Consider the following 20,063-nt stretch of genomic DNA (forward strand, 5'->3'; position numbering starts at 1 on the left):
TTGGAAATGAGCCTTTACATTTTGGTTGAGGACATGATTCGCTCTTCAGTGGGTCATTATCTCTCTCTCTCTCCATCATCAAACTGACCCGTGTCAAGACACACCGCAACAAACCACGATGCTGATTTTACTCCAGCTGATAAATGTATTATTGTTGACCAGCATTGGCTCCACTGATGCAGAGAAACTCTTCCACAGTCGGGATCATTCCGACCTAGAGATCCCCTCCTCTCACCAGGCTGAGCTCATAACAGACAAGGATACTGCAGAGGTAAAACTTGTATTTTCTCTCTCTCTCTCTCTCTCTCTCTCTCTCTCTCCAAGTAATCACTATTTTATTAGGTGCAAATGTGATGCTCAGCTATTCAATATATGGCATATTATACTGTCTGGCAGATTATACATTCAAAAGGTCAGAGATGCCCGATGAAGAAACACAACACAAGACAACATGCACCAACATGGTTTAAATCAATTTTAGATTAGACCTAATCTAGACTTTGTAAATCTACGTTTATAATTCATCAGAGATGTGTTGCACCACTTGATTTTAAGACTGGATTAATTCATCTAAGGTTAAATCACTAAACTATGATCAGTGATATGTGTCCTAATGGATTCACCATAGCAATATGTTGTAGTTCTATGGAAACAAACCAGCACTGGTCATTGCTAGCCTAGCCAGCAAAGTGACTTTTCACTTCAGGCTAAGGATGAAATTAATTGCACTTATCTGTCAAAGGATTTAGCTGGATAGTTGAGTTTAACGAACATGATAAACCACAGGAGATAAAATTGTTAATCACAATGAAAATAAAGGACATACAAATGATTCACACTGATATTTGATGCATTTAAACAGTGTCAGTTTAGATTTAATCCCAAAACTGAATTTAAATTAGTTTTTAAAACAATGGAGCAACAAGATTACATTTGATCTTGGTTTGAGTTGTAAATTAAATTTAGTTTAGAAGAAGGATTAGATTGAACTATGATTATTGATAACGAGGTTTAAGGTTCAGGGCAAAAACATTACTAGATAAACCTTGATTAAACCCAGTTTAAGAGTTGATCCATGTTGGTACAATCCACCCTGGGGGAATCAAATAGAATCAAATAGAATCAACAACATTACTAGATAAACCTTGATTAAACCCAGTTTAAGAGTTAATCCATGTTGGTACAATCCACCCTGGGGGAATCAAATAGAATCAAAAACATTACTAGATAAACCTTGATTAAACCCAGTTTAAGAGTTAATCCATGTTGGTACAATCCACCCTGGGGGAATCAAATAGAATCAAATAGAATCAATAACATTACTAGATAAACCTTGATTAAACCCAGTTTAAGAGTTAATCCATGTTGGTACAATCCACCCTGAGTGAATCAAATAGAATCAAATGAGCCAAAGGTTGTAGGAGTGTAAACTACATACCTGATAGCGTAGCTGCGATGGTCACCACCTCGTTCACACAATCAAACTCACAGGACGCCAGCAGAGCCTTGACCATCTGAGCGTCCAATGGCAACTCAGAGATTATGATCCCGATCTCTGATAGGTTCCCATCGTCGTCCAATGCCGCGAGGTAATCCAGCTCCTCTAGCGACTGCATCAGACCCTCTGGATCTGGATAGGAAGTAGACAACTTAGATCATAGATAATAAAATACAAGATCTGGATAGGAAGTAGACAACTTAGATCATATATAATAAAATATAAGATCTGGATAGGAAGTAGACAACTTAGATAATAGATCATAAAAGACAAGATCTGGATAGGAAGTAGACAACTTAGATAATAGATCATAAAATACAAGATCTGGATAGGAAGTAGACAACTTAGATAATAGATAATAAAATACAAGATCTGGAAAGGAAGTAGATCATCTTTTACATAATGGATAATAAAATACAAGATCTGGATAGGAAGTAGATCATCCTTTACATAATGGATAATAAAAGAGAAGATTTGGATAGGAAGTAGATCATCTTAAACTGGTAGCCAGACTAGTGGAATGTTATCTAAACAGACTGGTACCCAGACTAGAGGAATGCTATCTAAACAGACTGGTACCCAGACTAGAGGAATGTTATCTAAACAGACTAGAGGAATGTTATCTAAACAGACTAGTGGAATGTTATCTAAACAGAGTGGTACCCATACTAGAGGAATGTTATCTAAACAGACTAGTGGAATGTTATCTAAACAGAGTGGTACCCAGACTAGAGGGATGATATCTAAACAGACTAGTGGAATGTTATCTAAACATAGTGGTACCCAGACTAGAGGAATGTTATCTAAACAGACTGGTACCCAGACTAGAGGAATGTTATCTAAACAGACTAGAGGAATGTTATCTAAACAGACTAGTGTAATGTTATCTAAACAGACTAGAGGAATGTTATCTAAACAGACTAGAGGAATGTTATCTAAACAGACTGGTACCCAGACTAGAGGAATGTTATCTAAACATACTGGTACCCAGACTAGAGGAATGTTATCTAAACAGACTAGAGTAATGTTATCTAAACAGACTAGAGGAATGATATCTAAACAGAGTGGTAGCCAGACTAGAGGAATGTTATCTAAACAGACTGGTACCCAGACTAGAGGAATGTTATCTAAACAGACTAGAGGAATGTTATCTAAACAGACTGGTAGCCAGACTAGAGGAATGTTATCTAAACAGACTGGTACCCAGACTAGAGGAATGTTATCTAAACATACTGGTACCCAGCCTAGAGGAATGTCATCTAAACAGACTAGAGTAATGTTATCTAAACAGACTAGAGGAATGATATCTAAACAGAGTGGTAGCCAGACTAGAGGAATGTTATCTAAACAGACTGGTACCCAGACTAGAGGAATGTTATCTAAACAGACTAGAGGAATGTTATCTAAACAGACTGGTAGCCAGACTAGAGGAATGTTATCTAAACAGACTGGTAGCCAGACTAGAGGAATGTTATCTAAACAGACTGGTACCCAGACTAGTGGAATGTTACTTAAACAGACTAGAGGAATGTTATCTAAACAGACTGGTAGCCAGACTAGAGGAATGTTATCTAAACAGACTGGTACCCAGACTAGAGGAATGTTATCTAAACAGACTGGTACCCAGACTAGAGGAATGTTATCTAAACAGACTGGTAGCCAGACTAGAGTTATGTTATCTAAACAGACTGGTACCCAGACTAGAGGAATGTTATCTAAACAGAGTGGTACCCAGACTAGAGGAATGTTACCTAAACAGACTAGAGGAATGTTATCTAAACAGACTGGTACCCAGACTAGAGGAACGTTATCTAAACAGACTATAGGAATGTTATCTAAACAGACTGGTACCCAGACTTGTGGACTGTTACCTAAACAGACTGGTACCCAGACTAGAGGAATGTTATCTAAACAGACTGGTACCCAGACTAGAGGAATGTTATCTAAACAGACTAGAGGAATGTTATCTAAACAGACTGGTACCCAGACTAGAGGAATGTTATCTAAACAGACTAGAGGAATGTTATCTAAACAGACTGGTACCCAGACTAGAGGAATGTTATCTAAACAGACTGGTACCCAGACTAGAGGAATGTTATCTAAACAGAGTGGTACCCAGACTAGAGGAATGTTATCTAAACAGAGTGGTACCCAGACTAGAGGAATGTTATCTAAACAGACTAGAGGAATGTTATCTAAACAGAGTGGTAGCCAGACTAGAGGAATGTTATCTAAACAGACTGGTACCCAGACTAGAGGAATGTTATCTAAACAGACTAGAGGAATGTTATCTAAACAGACTAGAGGAATGTTATCTAAACAGAGTGGTACCCAGACTAGTGGAATGTTATCTAAACAGACTGGTACCCAGACTAGAGGAATGATATCTAAACAGACTAGAGGATTGTTATCTAAACAGACTAGAGGAATGTTATCTAAACAGACTAGAGGAATGTTATCTAAACAGACTAGAGGAATGTTATCTAAACAGACTGGTATCCAGACTAGGTTATTTCCTGTTAGATGTTCTAGAGGTGTTAGTTCTACCAGCTGTTTTAACAACATGCCATATTTCCAGCTATTTCTCTCAAGGTACGGCTTCATAAGACCGGTGAACTGGGAGGAGCTCCAGTTTGACCAATCAACAGGCATTTCTAACGATGAAGACTTCCCCGGGGAGGAAGACCTATCTGGGATACAGGAGGGAGACTCATCGTTGTCACGTGCAGAGACTGATGATGATGATGATGATGATGATGATGACGAAGACTCTCCAAATCCCACTGAAAGCCAAGCCTTCATCTCAGCTCTCAGAGACTTCCAGATGGTGTCCGGCCTGTCTGTCACAGGGCTGTTTGACGACGCCACCAAGGCTGCCATGAACAAGCCAAGGTGTGGGGTCCCAGATAAGGAGACGGATGATGCTACTGAGGAAGTACACAACTCCACCAGCTCAGCACTTGGTATCAACACCGCCACCTGGCTAACTAAGAACACAGACACCTCAGAATACTCTAACCAAACATTCAGTGGTGTTTTAAATGCCTCCGCTACTGATTACACAGTGGACAATAACATATTCACTGACCTTTCTAATGGCACTGATGGAAACTATACAGAGGTTGACAATTCATTCAGTGACATTTTTAATAGAACTGTTAGTACCCACAAAGGTGATATATCTGCCAGTAGCACAACAGAATACTACGACCCAGTCGGTGATACTCTCAATTATTCTGCTATGAACAACACAGAGAATAACAGCAATGCACACAGTCACACAGGGAACGACCCAACCAGTGCTACTGACAGACCTCATCAGAGACCTCCTCCTACCACTGCTACTGACAGACCTCATCAGAGCCCTCCTCCTACCACTGCTACTGACAGACCTCATCAGCGTCAGAGCCCTCTTCCTACCACTGCTACTGACAGACCTCATCAGAGCCCTCCTCCTAACACTGCTACTGACAGACCTCATCGGAGCCCTCCTCCTACCACTGCTACTGACAGACCTCATCAGAGGCCTCCTACTACAACTGCTAATGACAGACCTCATCGGAGCCCTCCTCCTACTACTGCTACTGACAGGCCTCATCAGAGGCCTCCTCCTACTACTGCTACTGACAGACCTCATCAGAGCCCTCCTCCTACCACTGCTACTGACAGACCTTATCGGAGCCCTCCTCCTACCACTGCTACTGACAGACCTCATCAGAGCCCTCCTACCACTGCTACTGACAGACCTCATCGGAGCCCTCTTACTACCACTGCTACTGACAGACCACATCAGAGCCCTCCTCCTACCACTGCTACTGACAGACCTCATCAGAGGCCTCCTCCTACCACTGCTAATGACAGACCTCATCGGAGCCCTCCTCCTACCACTGCTACTGACAGACCTGATCAGAGCCCTCCTCCTACCACTGCTACTGACAGACCTGATCAGAGCCCTCCTCCTACCACTGCTACTGACAGATCTCATAAGAGCCCTCCTCCTACCACTGCTACTGACAGACCTCATCAGCGTCAGAGCCCTCCTCCTATCACTGCTACTGATAGACCTCATCAGAGCCCTCCTCCTACCACTGCTACTGACAGACCTCATCGGAGCCCTCTTCCTACCACTGCTACTGACAGACCTCATCAGAGCCCTCCTACCACTGCTACTGACAGACCTCATCGGAGCCCTCTTACTACCACTGCTACTGACAGACCACATCAGAGCCCTCCTCCTACCACTGCTACTGACAGACCTCATCAGAGGCCTCCTCCTACCACTGCTAATGACAGATCTCATCGGAGCCCTCCTCCTACCACTGCTACTGACAGACCTGATCAGAGCCCTCCTCCTACCACTGCTACTGACAGATCTCATAAGAGCCCTCCTCCTACCACTGCTACTGACAGACCTCATCAGCGTCAGAGCCCTCCTCCTATCACTGCTACTGATAGACCTCATCAGAGCCCTCCTCCTACCACTGCTACTGACAGACCTCATCAGAGTCAGAGCCCTCCTCTTACCATTGCTACTGACAGACCTCATTGGAGCACTCCTACCACTGCTACTGACAGACCTCATCAGCGTCAGAACCCTCCTCCTACCACTGCTAATGACAGACCTCATTGGAGCCGCACTCCTACCACTGCTACTGACAGACCTCATCAGCGTCAGAGCCCTCCTCCTACCACTGCTAATGACAGACTTCATCGGAACCCTCCTCCTACCAGTGCTACTGACAGACCTCATTGGAGCCTAACTCCTACCACAGCTACTGACAGACCTCATCAGCGTCCGAGCCCTCCTCCTACCACTGCTAATGACAGACCTCATCAGAACCCTCCTCCTACCACTGCTAATGACAGACCTCATCAGAGCCCTCCTCCTACCACTGCTAATGACAGACCTCATCAGAGCCCTCCTCCTACCACTGCTACTGACAGACCTCATCAGAGCCCTCCTCCTACCACTGCTACTGACAGACCTCATCAGAGCCCTCCTCCTACCACTGCTACTGACAGACCTCATCAGAGCCCTCCTCCTACCACTGCTACTGACAGACCTCATCGGAGCCCTCTTCCTACCACTGCTACTGACAGACCTCATCAGAGCGCTCCTACCACTGCTACTGACAGACCTCATCGGAGCCCTCTTACTACCACTGCTACTGACAGACCACATCAGAGCCCTCCTCCTACCACTGCTACTGACAGACCTCATCGGAGCCCTCTTCCTACCACTGCTACTGACAGACCTCATCAGAGCCCTCCTCCTACCACTGCTACTGACAGACCTCATCAGAGCCCTCCTCCTACCACTGCTACTGACAGACCTCATCGGAGCCCTCTTCCTACCACTGCTACTGACAGACCTCATCAGAGCGCTCCTACCACTGCTACTGACAGACCTCATCGGAGCCCTCTTACTACCACTGCTACTGACAGACCACATCAGAGCCCTCCTCCTACCACTGCTACTGACAGACCTCATCGGAGCCCTCTTCCTACCACTGCTACTGACAGACCTCATCGGAGCCCTCCTCCTACCACTGCCACTGACAGACCTCATCAGAGCCCTCCTCCTACCACTGCTACTGACAGACCTCATCGGAGCACTCTTACTACCACTGCTACTGACAGACCTCATCAGCATCAGAACCGCGTGGCCTCACTGCTGTCCAAGCGGAGGCAGAAGAGACATGTGGGGAGACGTGCATGGGGAAACATGGCATTCTCCAAAATGGTGCTGAAGTGGAGGCTGATAGGTGAGGGTTACTATGAGGCTGATAGGTGAGGGTTACTATGAGACTGATAGGTGAGGGTTACTATGAGACTGATAGGTGAGGGTTACTATGAGGCTGATAGGGGAGGGTTACTATGAGGCTGATAGGTGAGGGTTACTATGAGGCTGATAGGTGAGGGTTACTATGAGGCTGATAGGTGAGGGTTACTATGAGGCTGATAGGTGAGGGTACTATGAGGCTGATAGGTGAGGGTTACTATGAGGCTGATAGGTGAGGGTTACTATGAGGCTGATAGGTGAGGGTTACTATGAGGCTGATAGGTGAGGGTACTATGAGGCTGATAGGTGAGGGTTACTATGAGGCTGATAGGTGAGGGTTACTATGAGGCTGATAGGTGAGGGTTACTATGAGGCTGATAGGTGAGGGTTACTATGAGGCTGATAGGTGAGGGTTACTATGAGGCTGATAGGTGAGGGTACTATGAGGCTGATAGGTGAGGGTTACTATGAGGCTGATAGGTGAGGGTTACTATGAGGCTGATAGGTGAGGGTTACTATGAGGCTGATAGGTGAGGGTACTATGAGGCTGATAGGTGAGGGTTACTATGAGGCTGATAGGTGAGGGTTACTATGAGGCTGATAGGTGAGGGTTACTATGAGGCTGATAGGTGAGGGTTACTATGAGGCTGATAGGTGAGGGTTACTATGAGGCTGATAGGTGAGGGTACTATGAGGCTGATAGGTGAGGGTTACTATGAGGCTGATAGGTGAGTGTTACTATGAGGCTGATAGGTGAGGGTTACTATGAGACTGATAGGTGAGGGTTACTATGAGGCCAGAGACCCGTCATATTCAACAGAGTGTGTGCTGGCCTTTGTTCATGTCTAGGAGAGGGTTATAGCAGTCAGCTGACCATACAGGACCAGAGACACATCATTAGCCTGGCCTTCAGGATGTGGAGCGAGGTGTCTCCCCTGGAGTTTATAGAGGACACATCCTCTCCCCTGGCGGATGTAGACATCAAACTGGGTTTTGGAACAGGTGGGTCTCGTATTAGCCTGGGCACCAGTCCATTTCTGCTAACATACCGGTCCTTACCAGTCCCTGTAATGCAATGACAAGTACAAGGACTGGAGTGTTCGTAAAAACAGACTGGTACCCAGTCTCGTCTCACATGCCTTGGTTTAGACAATATCACCTGTGTATTTGGGATGAATTGAATGTTATGAACAAATTGCATCTACTCTAGCCTGGTCCCAGACCTGTATATGCTCTCTTGTTGCCAGCTGGTAGGACAGCACAAGCAGATCACGGACCAGGCTTTCATTATGCTATATCTTCCCTGGAAATGGTTATTTTTAAAAAATGTATATCTTTACAGTTTGTAGAGGCAATGACGATAGATAGTGTGTCTTTTTCGTTGTGTTTCAACCATGCAGGGAGACACTTGGGATGCAACCAGAAGTTCGATGGTACTGGACGAGAGTTTGCTCACGCCTGGTTCCTGGGAGACATTCACTTCGATGACGATGAACATTTTACTGCACCTAACACTGGCAGTGGGATCAGCCTGCTCAAAGTGAGTGTGGGACAGGATGTTTTGATTCAAACATGATGGTTATCTGTAATATCTGATGGACTTGTGATTTTGTGTTGTACCTGCCTGCCTTCCCTGCGTTCATTTATAAGACAAACTACATTCATGTAAATATTAGAAAACACAGAAAACCTCAGGGCTGAGTGAGCACCATCAGGTAGGAGACAGGTAGCCTAGTGGTTAAATGTCAATGCTGAGTGAGCACTATCAGGTAGCCTAGTGGTTAAATGTCAGGGCTGAGTGAGCACTATCAGGTAGCCTAGTGGTTAAATGTCAGGGCTGAGTGAGCACCATCAGGTAGGAGACAGGTAGCCTAGTGGTTAAATGTCAATGCTGAGTGAGCACTATCAGGTAGCCTAGTGGTTAAATGTCAGGGCTGAGTGAGCACTATCAGCCTAGTGGTTAAATGTCAGGGCTGAGTGAGCACCATCAGGTAGGAGACAGGTAGCCTAGTGGTTAAATGTCAATGCTGAGTGAGCACTATCAGGTAGCCTAGTGGTTAAATGTCAGGGCTGAGTGAGCACTATCAGGTAGCCTAGTGGTTAAATGTCAGGGCTGAGTGAGCACTATCAGGTAGCCTAGTGGTTAAATGTCAGGGCTGAGTGAGCACTATCAGGTAGCCTAGTGGTTAAATGTCAGGGCTGAGTGAGCACTATCAGGTAGCCTAGTGGTTAAATGTCAGGGCTGAGTGAGCACTATCAGGTAGCCTAGTGGTTAAATGTCAGGGCTGGGTGAGCACTATCAGGTAGGAGACAGGTAGCCTAGTGGTTAAATGTCAATGCTGAGTGAGCACCATCAGGTAGCCTAGTGGTTAAATGTCAGGGCTGAGTGAGCACTATCAGGTAGCCTAGTGGTTAAATGTCAGGGCTGGGTGAGCACTATCAGGTAGGAGACAGGTAGCCTAGTGGTTAAATGTCAATGCTGAGTGAGCACCATCAGGTAGCCTAGTGGTTAAATGTCAGGGCTGAGTGAGCACCATCAGGTAGCCTAGTGGTTAAATGTCAGGGCTGAGTGAGCACTATCAGGTAGCCTAGTGGTTAAATGTCAGGGCTGAGTGAGCACTATCAGGTAGCCTAGTGGTTAAATGTCAGGGCTGAGTGAGCACTATCAGGTAGCCTAGTGGTTAAATGTCAGGGCTGGGTGAGCACTATCAGGTAGGAGACAGGTAGCCTAGTGGTTAAATGTCAGGGCTGAGTGAGCACCATCAGGTAGCCTAGTGGTTAAATGTCAGGGCTGAGTGAGCACTATCAGGTAGCCTAGTGGTTAAATGTCAGGGCTGAGTGAGCACTATCAGGTAGGAGACAGGTAGCCTAGTGGTTGGGCCAGTAACTGAAAAGTTAATAGTTTGAGTCCCCAAGTCTACGAGGTGAAAAATCTGTCAGTGTTCCCTTAAGCAAGGTACTTAACCCTAATTGCACCTGCAATTTAGTCAAATGTAATTACCCCTGAATACTACCGCTGGTTTCCCACCCGTCAGGTGGCAGTGCATGAGATAGGCCACGTCCTGGGTCTGCCTCACATCTACAGGACTGGTTCCATTATGCAACCCAGTTACCTGCCCCAGGAATCAGGCTTCGAGATCAACTGGATGGACAGGAAGTCCATACAGCACCTCTATGGTAGGACAGAGCCACTGTATGTGAAAGTTGTGGAAACATTACCACCTAGTGGACGAAATAGGAATATACTACCTGCCTACCTACCAACACCTGTCTACCTACCTACACCTGTCTACCTACCTACCTACCTGTCTACCTACCTACACCTGTCTACCTACCTACACCTGTCTACCTACCTACACCTGTCTACCTACCTACCAACACCTGTCTACCTACCTACACCTGTCTACCTACCTACCTACCTGTCTACCTACCTACACCTGTCTACCTACCTACACCTGTCTACCTACCTACCAACACCTGTCTACCTACCTACACCTGTCTACCTACCTACCAACACCTGTCTACCTACCTACACCTGTCTACCTACCTACCAACACCTGTCTACCTACCTACACCTGTCTACCTACCTACCTACCTGTCTACCTACCTACACCTGTCTACCTACCTACACCTGTCTACCTACCTACACCTGTCTACCTACCTACCTACCTACCTACCTACACCTGTCTACCTACCTACACCTGTCTACCTACCTACCTACCTACCTACCTACCTACCTACCTACCTACCTACCTACCTACCTACCTACCTACACCTGTCTACCTACCTACCTACCTACCTACCTACCTACCTACCTACCTACCTACCTACCTACCTACCTACCTACCTACCTACCTACCTACCTACCAACACCTGTCTACCTACCTACCTACCTACCTACCTACACCTGTCTACCTACCTACCTACCTACACCTGTCTACCTACCTACCTACCTACCTACCTACCTACCTACACCTGTCTACCTACCTACCTACCTACCTGTCTACCTACCTACCTACCTACCTACCTACCTACCTACCTACACCTGTCTACCTACCTACCTACCTACACCTGTCTACCTACCTACCTACCTACCTACACCTGTCTACCTACCTACCTACCTACCTACCTACCTACCTACCTACCTACCTACCTACCTACCTACCTACCTACCTACCTACACCTACCTACCTACCTACCTACCTACACCTGTCTACCTACCTACCTACCTACCTACCTACCTACCTACCTACACCTGTCTACCTACCTACCTACCTACCTACCTCTGTCTACCTACCTACCTACCTACCTACCTACCTACCTACCTACCTACCTACCTACACCTGTCTACCTACCTACCTACCTACCTACACCTGTCTACCTACCTACCTACCTACCTGTCTACCTACCTACCTACCTACCTACCTACCTACCTACCTACCTACCTACCTACCTACCTACCTACCTACCTACCTACCTACCTACACCTGTCTACCTACCTACCTACCTACCTACACCTACCTACCTACCTACCTACCTACCTACCTACCTACCTACCTACCTACACCTGTCTACCTACCTACCTACCTACCTACACCTGTCTACCTACCTACCTACCTACCTACCTACCTACCTACCTACCTACCTACCTACCTACCTACCTACCTACACCTGTCTACCTACCTACCTACCTACACCTGTCTACCTACCTACCTACCTACCTACACCTGTCTACCTACCTACACCTGTCTACCTACCTACCTACCTACCTACCTACCTACCTACCTACCTACCTACCTACCTACCTACCTACCTACCTACCTACCTACCTACCTACCTACCTACCTACCTACCTACCTACCTACACCTACCTACCTACCTACCTACACCTGTCTACCTACCTACCTACCTACCTACCTACCTACCTACCTACCTACCTACCTACACCTGTCTACCTACCTACCTACCTACCTACCTCTGTCTACCTACCTACCTACACCTGTCTACCTACCTACCTACCTGTAATGTTCAACAGTCTGGTCTGTTTCCCTCTAGGGGGCTGTAAGGTTCAACAGTCTGGTCTGTTTCCCTCTAGGGGGCTGTAAGGTTCAAAAGTCTGGTCTGTTTCCCTCTAGGGGGGCTGTAAGGTTCAACACAGTGTCTGGTCTGTTTCCCTCTAGGGGGCTGTAAGGTTCAACACAGTGTCTGGTCTGTTTCCCTCTAGGGGACTGTAAGGTTCAACAGTCTGGTCTGTTTCCCTCTAGGGGGCTGTAAGGTTCAACAGTCTGGTCTGTTTCCCTCTAGGGGGGCTGTAAAGTTCAACAATCTGGTCTGTTTCCCTCTAGGGGGCTGTAAGGTTCAACACAGTGTCTGGTCTGTTTCCCTCTAGGGGGCTGTAAGGTTCAACAGTCTGGTCAGTTTCCCTCTAGGGGGGCTGTAAAGTTCAACAATCTGGTCTGTTTCCCTCTAGGGGGCTGTAAGGTTCAACACAGTGTCTGGTCTGTTTCCCTCTAGGGGGCTGTAAGGTTCAACACAGTGTCTGGTCTGTTTCCCTCTAGGGGGCTGTGAGGTTCAACAGTCTGGTCTGTTTCCCTCTAGGGGACTGTAAGGTTCAACACAGTGTCTGGTCTGTTTCCCTCTAGGGGGCTGTAATGTTCAACACAGTGTCTGGTCTGTTTCCCTCTAGGGGTCTGTAAGGTTCAACAGTCTGGTCTGTTTCCCTCTAGGGGTCTGTAAGGTTCAACAGTCTGGTCTGTTTCCCTCTAGGGGACTGTAAGGTTCAACACAGTGTCTGGTCTGTTTCCCTCTAGGGGGCTGTAAGGTGCATCAGTCTGGTCTGTTTCCCTCTAGGGGACTGTAAGGTTCAACACAGTGTCTGGTCTGTTTCCCTCTAGGGGGCTGTAAGGTTCATCAGTCTGGTCTGTTTCCCTCTAGGGGACTGTAAGGTTCAACAGTCTGGTCTGTTTCCCTCTAGGGGTCTGTAAGGTTCAACAGTCTGGTCTGTTTCCCTCTAGGGGGCTGTAAGGTTCAACAGTCTTCTCTGTTTCCCTCTAGGGGGGCTGTAAGGTTCAACACAGTGTCTGGTCTGTTTCCCTCTAGGGGGCTGTAAGGTTCAACACAGTGTCTGGTATGTTTCCCTCTAGGGGGCTGTAAGGTTCAACAGTCTGGTCTGTTTCCCTCTAGGGGGCTGTAAGGTTCAACAGTCTGGTCTGTTTCCCTCTAGGGGGCTGTAAGGTTCAACAGTCTGGTCTGTTTCCCTCTAGGGGGCTGTAAGGTTCAACAGTCTGGTCTGTTTCCCTCTAGGGGGCTGTAAGGTTCAACAGTCTGGTCTGTTTCCCTCTAGGGGGCTGTAAGGTTCAACAGTCTGGTCTGTTTCCCTCTAGGGGGCTGTAGGTTCAACAGTCTGGTCTGTTTCCCTCTAGGGGGGCTGTAAGGTTCAACAGTCTGGTCTGTTTCCCTCTAGGGGGCTGTAAGGTTCAACAGTCTGGTCTGTTTCCCTCTAGGGGGCTGTAAGGGTCAACAGTCTGGTCTGTTTCCCTCTAGGGGGGCTGTAAGGTTCAACACAGTGTCTGGTATGTTTCCCTCTAGGGGGCTGTAAGGTTCAACAGTCTGGTCTGTTTCCCTCTAGGGGGCTGTAAGGTTCAACAGTCTGGTCTGTTTCCCTCTAGGGGGCTGTAAGGTTCAACAGTCTGGTCTGTTTCCCTCTAAGGGGCTGTAAGGTTCAACAGTCTGGTCTGTTTCCCTCTAGGGGGCTGTAAGGTTCAACAGTCTGGTCTGTTTCCCTCTAGGGGGCTGTAGGTTCAACAGTCTGGTCTGTTTCCCTCTAGGGGGGCTGTAAGGTTCAACAGTCTGGTCTGTTTCCCTCTAGGGGGCTGTAAGGTTCAACAGTCTGGTCTGTTTCCCTCTAGGGGGCTGTAAGGGTCAACAGTCTGGTCTGTTTCCCTCTAGGGGGCTGTAAGGGTCAGTTCAACACAGTGTCTGGTCTGTTTCCCTCTAGGGGGCTGTAAGGTTCAACAGTCTGGTCTGTTTCCCTCTAGGGGGCTGTAAGGTTCAACAGTCTGGTCTGTTTCCCTCTAGGGGGCTGTAAGGGTCAACAGTCTGGTCTGTTTCCCTCTAGGGGGCTGTAAGGTTCAACAGTCTGGTCTGTTTCCCTCTAGGGGGCTGTAAGGGTCAGTTCAACACAGTGTTTGACTGGATCAGGAAGGAGAGAACCCAGTACGGTGAGGTGGTGATTCGTTTCAACACCTACTTCATGAGGGACGGCTGGTACTGGCTCTATGAGAACAGGTAAAAACAGACAATGACAATCTTAAAGTTTACCTTTCCATTAGTCAGCACCTCTTCAACAACTTTGGGTGGGTGTCAATTAATTCCTACAGACCAACAACTATATATGTGTATTTTGAAAACAATGAGGTAGACTTCCTAAATTGTCATTATAAAAAGTATGGAAAAGAGGTTGAAATATATATATATATATATATATATATATATATATATATATATATATATATATACAGTACCAGTCAAAAGTTCCAGAACTCCTACTCATTCAAGAATTTTCTTTATTTGTACTATTTTCTATATTGTAGAATAATAGTGAAGACATCAACACTATGAAATAGCACATATGGAATCATGTGTCAACTTGAGGTCTGTTATTGTGAAGTGGCAACGTCTAGGAGCAACAATAGCTAAGCCGCAAAGTGGTAGGCCACACAAGCTCACAGAACGAGACCAGCGAGTGCCAAACTGCCTCTGGAAGCAACGTCAGCACAAGAACTGTTAGTCGGGAGCTTCATGAAATGGGTTTCCATGGCCGAGCATCCGCACACAAGCCTAAAATCACCATGCTCAACGCCAAGCGTCGGCTGGAGTGGTGTAAAGTTCGCCGCCATTGGACTCTGGAGAAGTGGAAACGCGTTCTCTGGAGTGATGAATCACGCTTCACCATCTGGCAGTCCGATGGACGAATCTGGGTTTGGCGGATGCCAGAAGAACGCTACCTGCCCCATTGCATAGTGCCTTGGTGGAGGACGAGTAATGGTCTAGGGCTGTCTTTCATGGTTTGGGCCCCTTAGTTCCAGTCAAGGAAAATCTTAACGCTACAGCATACAATGATGACCTTCTAGATGATTCTGTTCTTCCAACTTTGTGGCAACAGTTTGGGGAAGGCCCTTTCCTGTTTCAGCAGGACAATGCCCCCCCCCCCCATGCACAAAGCAAGGTTCATACATAAATGGTTTGTCGACATTGGTGGGGAAGAAGTTGACTGGCCTGCACTGAGCCCTGACCTCAACCCCATCGAACACCTTTGGGTGGAATTGGAAGGCCGAATGCGAGCCAGGCCTAATCGCCCAACATCTGTGCCCGACCTCACTAATGCTCTTGTGGCTGAATGGAAGTCAGTCCCCGCAGCAATGTTCCAACATCTGGTGGAAAGCCTTCCCAGAAGAGTGGAGGCTGTTCTAGCAGCAATGTTCCAACATCTAGTGGAAAGCCTTCCCAGAAGAGTGGAGGCTGTTATAGCAGCAATGTTCCAACATCTAGTGGAAAGTCTTCCCAGAAGAGTGGAGGCTGTTATAGCTGCAATGATCCTACATCTAGTGGAAAGCCTTCCCAGAAGAGTGGAGGCTGTTATAGCTGCACAGGGAGGGACCAACTCCATATTAATGCCCATGATTATGTAATGAGATGTTGGACAAGCAGGTGTCCACATACTTTTGGTCATGTAGTGTATGTTCAACTACATTCATTGTGTTTTATACACATTCCCCAAAAATATAAAGATAAATATCTTTATTTTTCAAAACGCACGTAAATATATGGTCCTTCATTGTAAGGGTTGAAATCATTCCTCTCTCTGTATGAGGACAGGACCAACCGAACCCGCTATGGTGACCCGGTGGCTCTTCAGGTGGGCTGGCACGGCATACCCCCCGACGGGGTAGACGCAAGTGTTCACGTGTGGAACAGGAACACTGATGCTGTCTACTTCTTTAAAGGTAATGGAACTGACTAGAGTAAACCTGTCTGTCTGTCTGTCTGTCTGTCTGTCTCTGTCTCTCTCTCTCTCTCTCTCTCTCTGTCTGTCTGGCTGTCTCTCTGTCTGTCTCTCTGTCTGTCTCTGTCTCTCTCTCTCTCTCGACTGTGGTTCCTTCTGTTAGAGGCTTGAGTCTCCCTCTTGACTGTGTCTTCATCTGTTAGAGGGTTGAGTCTCCCTCTTGACTGTGTTTCCATCTGTTAGAGACTTGAATCTCCCTCTTGACTGTGTTTTTATCTGTTAAAGACTTGAGTCTCCCACTTGACTGTGTTTCCATCTGTTAAAGACTTGAGTCTCCCTCTTGACTGTGTTTCCATCTGTTAGAGGCTTGAGTCTCCCTCTTGACTGTGGCTCCATCTGTTAGAGGGTTGAGTCTCCCTCTTGACTGTGGCTCCATCTGTTGGGGACTTGAGTCTCTCTCTTGACTGTGTTTCCATCTGTTAGAGGCTTGAGTCTCCCTCTTGACTGTGGCTCCATCTGTTACAGACTTGAGTCTCCCTCTTGATTGTGTTTCCATCTGTTAGAGGCTTGAGTCTCCCTCTTGACTGTGTTTCCATCTGTTAGAGGGTTGAGTCTCCCTCTTGACTGTGGCTCCATCTGTTGGGGACTTGAGTCTCCCTCTTGACTGTGTTTCCATCTGTTAAAGACTTGAGTCTCCCTCTTGACTGTGTTTCCATCTGTTAAAGACTTGAGTCTCCTCTTGACTGTGGTTCCATCTGTTAGAGACTTAAGTCTCCCTCTTGACTGTGTTTCCATCTGTTGGGGACTTGAGTCTCCCTCTTGACTGTGTTTCCATCTGTTAGAGACTTGAGTCTCCCTCTTGACTGTGTTTTTATCTGTTAAAGACTTGAGTCTCCCACTTGACTGTGTTTCCATCTGTTAAAGACTTGAGTCTCCCTCTTGACTGTGTTTCCATCTGTTACAGGCTTGAGTCTCCCTCTTGACTGTGGCTCCATCTGTTAGAGGGTTGAGTCTCCCTCTTGACTGTGTTTCCATCTGTTGGGGACTTGAGTCTCTCTCTTGACTGTGTTTCCATCTGTTAGAGGCTTGAGTCTCCCTCTTGACTGTGGCTCCATCTGTTACAGACTTGAGTCTCCCTCTTGACTGTGTTTCCATCTATAGGAGGCTTGAGTCTCCCTCTTGACTGTGTTTCCATCTGTTACAGGCTTGAGTCTCCCTCTTGACTGTGGCTCCATCTGTTAGAGGGTTGAGTCTCCCTCTTGACTGTGTTTCCATCTGTTACAGGCTTGAGTCTCCCTCTTGACTGTGGCTCCATCTGTTAGAGGGTTGAGTCTCCCTCTTGACTGTGTTTCCATCTGTTGGGGACTTGAGTCTCCCTCTTGACTGTGTTTCCATCTGTTACAGGCTTGAGTCTCCCTCTTGACTGTGGCTCCATCTGTTAGAGGGTTGAGTCTCCCTCTTGACTGTGGCTCCATCTGTTGGGGACTTGAGTCTCTCTCTTGACTGTGTTTCCATCTGTTAGAGGCTTGAGTCTCCCTCTTGACTGTGGCTCCATCTGTTACAGACTTGAGTCTCCCTCTTGACTGTGTTTCCATCTATAGGAGGCTTGAGTCTCCCTCTTGACGTTCAACTCTGGCTGTAAATCGTAGTCATATGGCTGTTCTAATTGATTCTTTTTAGTTTATTTTTTTTTTAAGTGATTTGAAATGATCTCTGTTATGAAAATATCCGTAGAAGTTGAATAAATATATTTGTATGAATATCTCCTTGTGTACACTAGGCACCCAGTACTGGAGGTATGACGATGACAACGACCAGGTGTTTACAGTGGACCCTGAGGGACACCTCTACCCTAGACTCATCTCTGAGGGGTTCCCAGGGGTGCCCAGTCCTATAGACACAGCCTTCTATGACAGGAGGGACTACCACATCTACTTCTTCAAGGGCACCTATGTAAGTCATTAACATATTGTGGATTAACCATGTCATTAACATATTGTTGATTTATGTTTAATATTCTTTATTAATCTCCTTCCTGTTTTATTTTTCATTTATCTGCTTGATGTGGTTGTTTAAAGGTGAAGTGTTTGGAGATTTTTATTAGCATTTTAAATAAATAAATGATACATTTGAAATGTTCCTCAGCAGAAAAGCACCATGAAAACGGTTCAGTAAAAGGCTACATTATTCCCCTCGGAGTTTAAACACTCCTCCTTTAATATTCCCCCAATGATATCCAAGTGGACAGAGAGGAGGGAAAAAAATGCCTGAATCAATTGTTAAAACACGTGAAGATATTGTGTCATGAAATCCCCATCGGAGTTGTTTGTATTGATAAACTGAACATTTACCATCTTGTTGTTTCGTCCCATTTATCACCGGCTTCAACTGTTCTTTATTTTGGTCCTCCTCCTGGCATCTAAACATGTGTTCCAACAGGTGTATGTGTTCGACGTGACAGCCAACCGCGTGTCCCCAGGCTTCCCCAGGAAGATCACAGCTGTGTTCCCAGCAGTAGTGTCTGGGGATCACCCGGGCGGTAGCATAGACGCCGCCTACTTCTCCTACACGCACAACGCTGTCTTCCTGTTCAAGGATACACAGTTCTGGAAGGTGGTGGGGAGGAGCAGAGACCGCTGGAGGAGACCGGCGCTGCCACGCAACGGCCTGCTGCCACACAGGAAGGTGGAGGAACAGTGGTTTGACATTTGTAACGTTCACCCCTCGGCCCTGAAAGTGGCCCGTCGATGAGGGGGGGGGGGGGGCTATAAGGATTCTGTGGGATTAGGGGATACTGGACCCAGATCGGATGGCACTCGTACCAACTCTAAACATGACACTGAGCGAGGAGCACAGACTGGCCCCGTAGCCATGACAACAGAGTTCCTAAGGTGACTGCTGGTTTCACAGTAAACTGACTTATATCCATTACATAATAAATATGTATTAGTCTACAACACATTTCATTCATTATGATAACTATTGTTAACTATTATCAACCTTGTACATGTCCACAATATATATTTAGTTGTTTCAAAAACATTGTTAATTTAATAGTTTAATGGCCACGATTACAGACACCTGTGTCTTTTGAGACTATATAAACGAGTCATCCCGCAGTGTTTATACCCTGATGAAGACGGCTTGGCTGTCGAAACGTTGGACATTTGCATCTGAGCTCCTAGAGTGGTGAGGATCTCCTTTATTTTTATATTGTAATAGTTTACACAATATGTCGTTGAAGACAATAATGCCTTTTTTGGGCATGTTCTTATTTTTTTCTATGTTGTAAAAGTTTTATTTATATAAAATCAGTTGTGTTATATGGACTGAATTGAATTGACAAAAACAACTCTGAAAACGCAGTTTTTATTTAGACTGAGATCAGATACATGTTCCCTATTAAAGACTTGTAACAAACACAAACAATGCTGCTGTTGTCTTGGCTTCATTTATCAACACCACAGAACACATTCTGGAATGATTGATTGGTGAAATCTCTACGGTGTGCACCTGCACGGGAAATCCTGGGAATTTATTGAAAGTGCCTGGAATTTTGCAAACCTAATCAAAATACACTGTTTTGCAATGGTCTACAGTAGCCTCAACAGAACTCTGTAGGGTAGCACCATGGTGTAGCCCGGAGGACAGCTAGCTTCTGTCCTCCTCTGGGTACATTGACTTCAAATCAAATGTATTTGTCACATACACATGGTTAGCAGATGTTAATGCGAGTGTAGTGAAATGCTTGTGCTTCTAGTTCCGACAATGCAGTAATA

At 46.3% G+C, this 20,063-nt stretch overlaps 1 protein-coding gene across 1 annotated transcript; it reads left to right on the top strand.

Moving 5' to 3' along the window:
- The first annotated feature begins 3,864 nt into the window (after window positions 1-3,864).
- On the top strand, window positions 3,865-19,713 carry LOC110515887 (proteoglycan 4-like). The gene is made up of 8 exons (XM_036960613.1): window positions 3,865-7,263; window positions 8,130-8,282; window positions 8,681-8,820; window positions 10,316-10,457; window positions 14,438-14,567; window positions 16,158-16,285; window positions 18,065-18,237; window positions 18,724-19,713. The coding sequence occupies exons 1-8, from the start codon at window positions 3,879-3,881 to the stop codon at window positions 19,033-19,035; spliced, it is 4,563 nt and encodes a 1,520-aa protein (XP_036816508.1). The 5' UTR covers window positions 3,865-3,878; the 3' UTR covers window positions 19,036-19,713.
- The last annotated feature ends 350 nt before the right edge of the window (window positions 19,714-20,063 follow it).

Source organism: Oncorhynchus mykiss, chromosome 23 (assembly GCF_013265735.2).
Source record: "Oncorhynchus mykiss isolate Arlee chromosome 23, USDA_OmykA_1.1, whole genome shotgun sequence".
In the NCBI taxonomy this organism is placed as follows: Eukaryota; Metazoa; Chordata; class Actinopteri; order Salmoniformes; family Salmonidae; genus Oncorhynchus; species Oncorhynchus mykiss.

Bases quoted from the DNA above. Each gene is read 5' to 3' on its own strand.
- LOC110515887 (XM_036960613.1), top strand. From the start codon at position 3,879: ATGATATCTAAACAGACTAGAGGATTGTTATCTAAACAGACTAGAGGA. The intron at 8,283-8,680 runs GTGGGTCTCGTA...TCAACCATGCAG, and splicing joins CAAACTGGGTTTTGGAACAG to GGAGACACTTGGGATGCAAC. The intron at 8,821-10,315 runs GTGAGTGTGGGA...CCCACCCGTCAG, and splicing joins GTGGGATCAGCCTGCTCAAA to GTGGCAGTGCATGAGATAGG.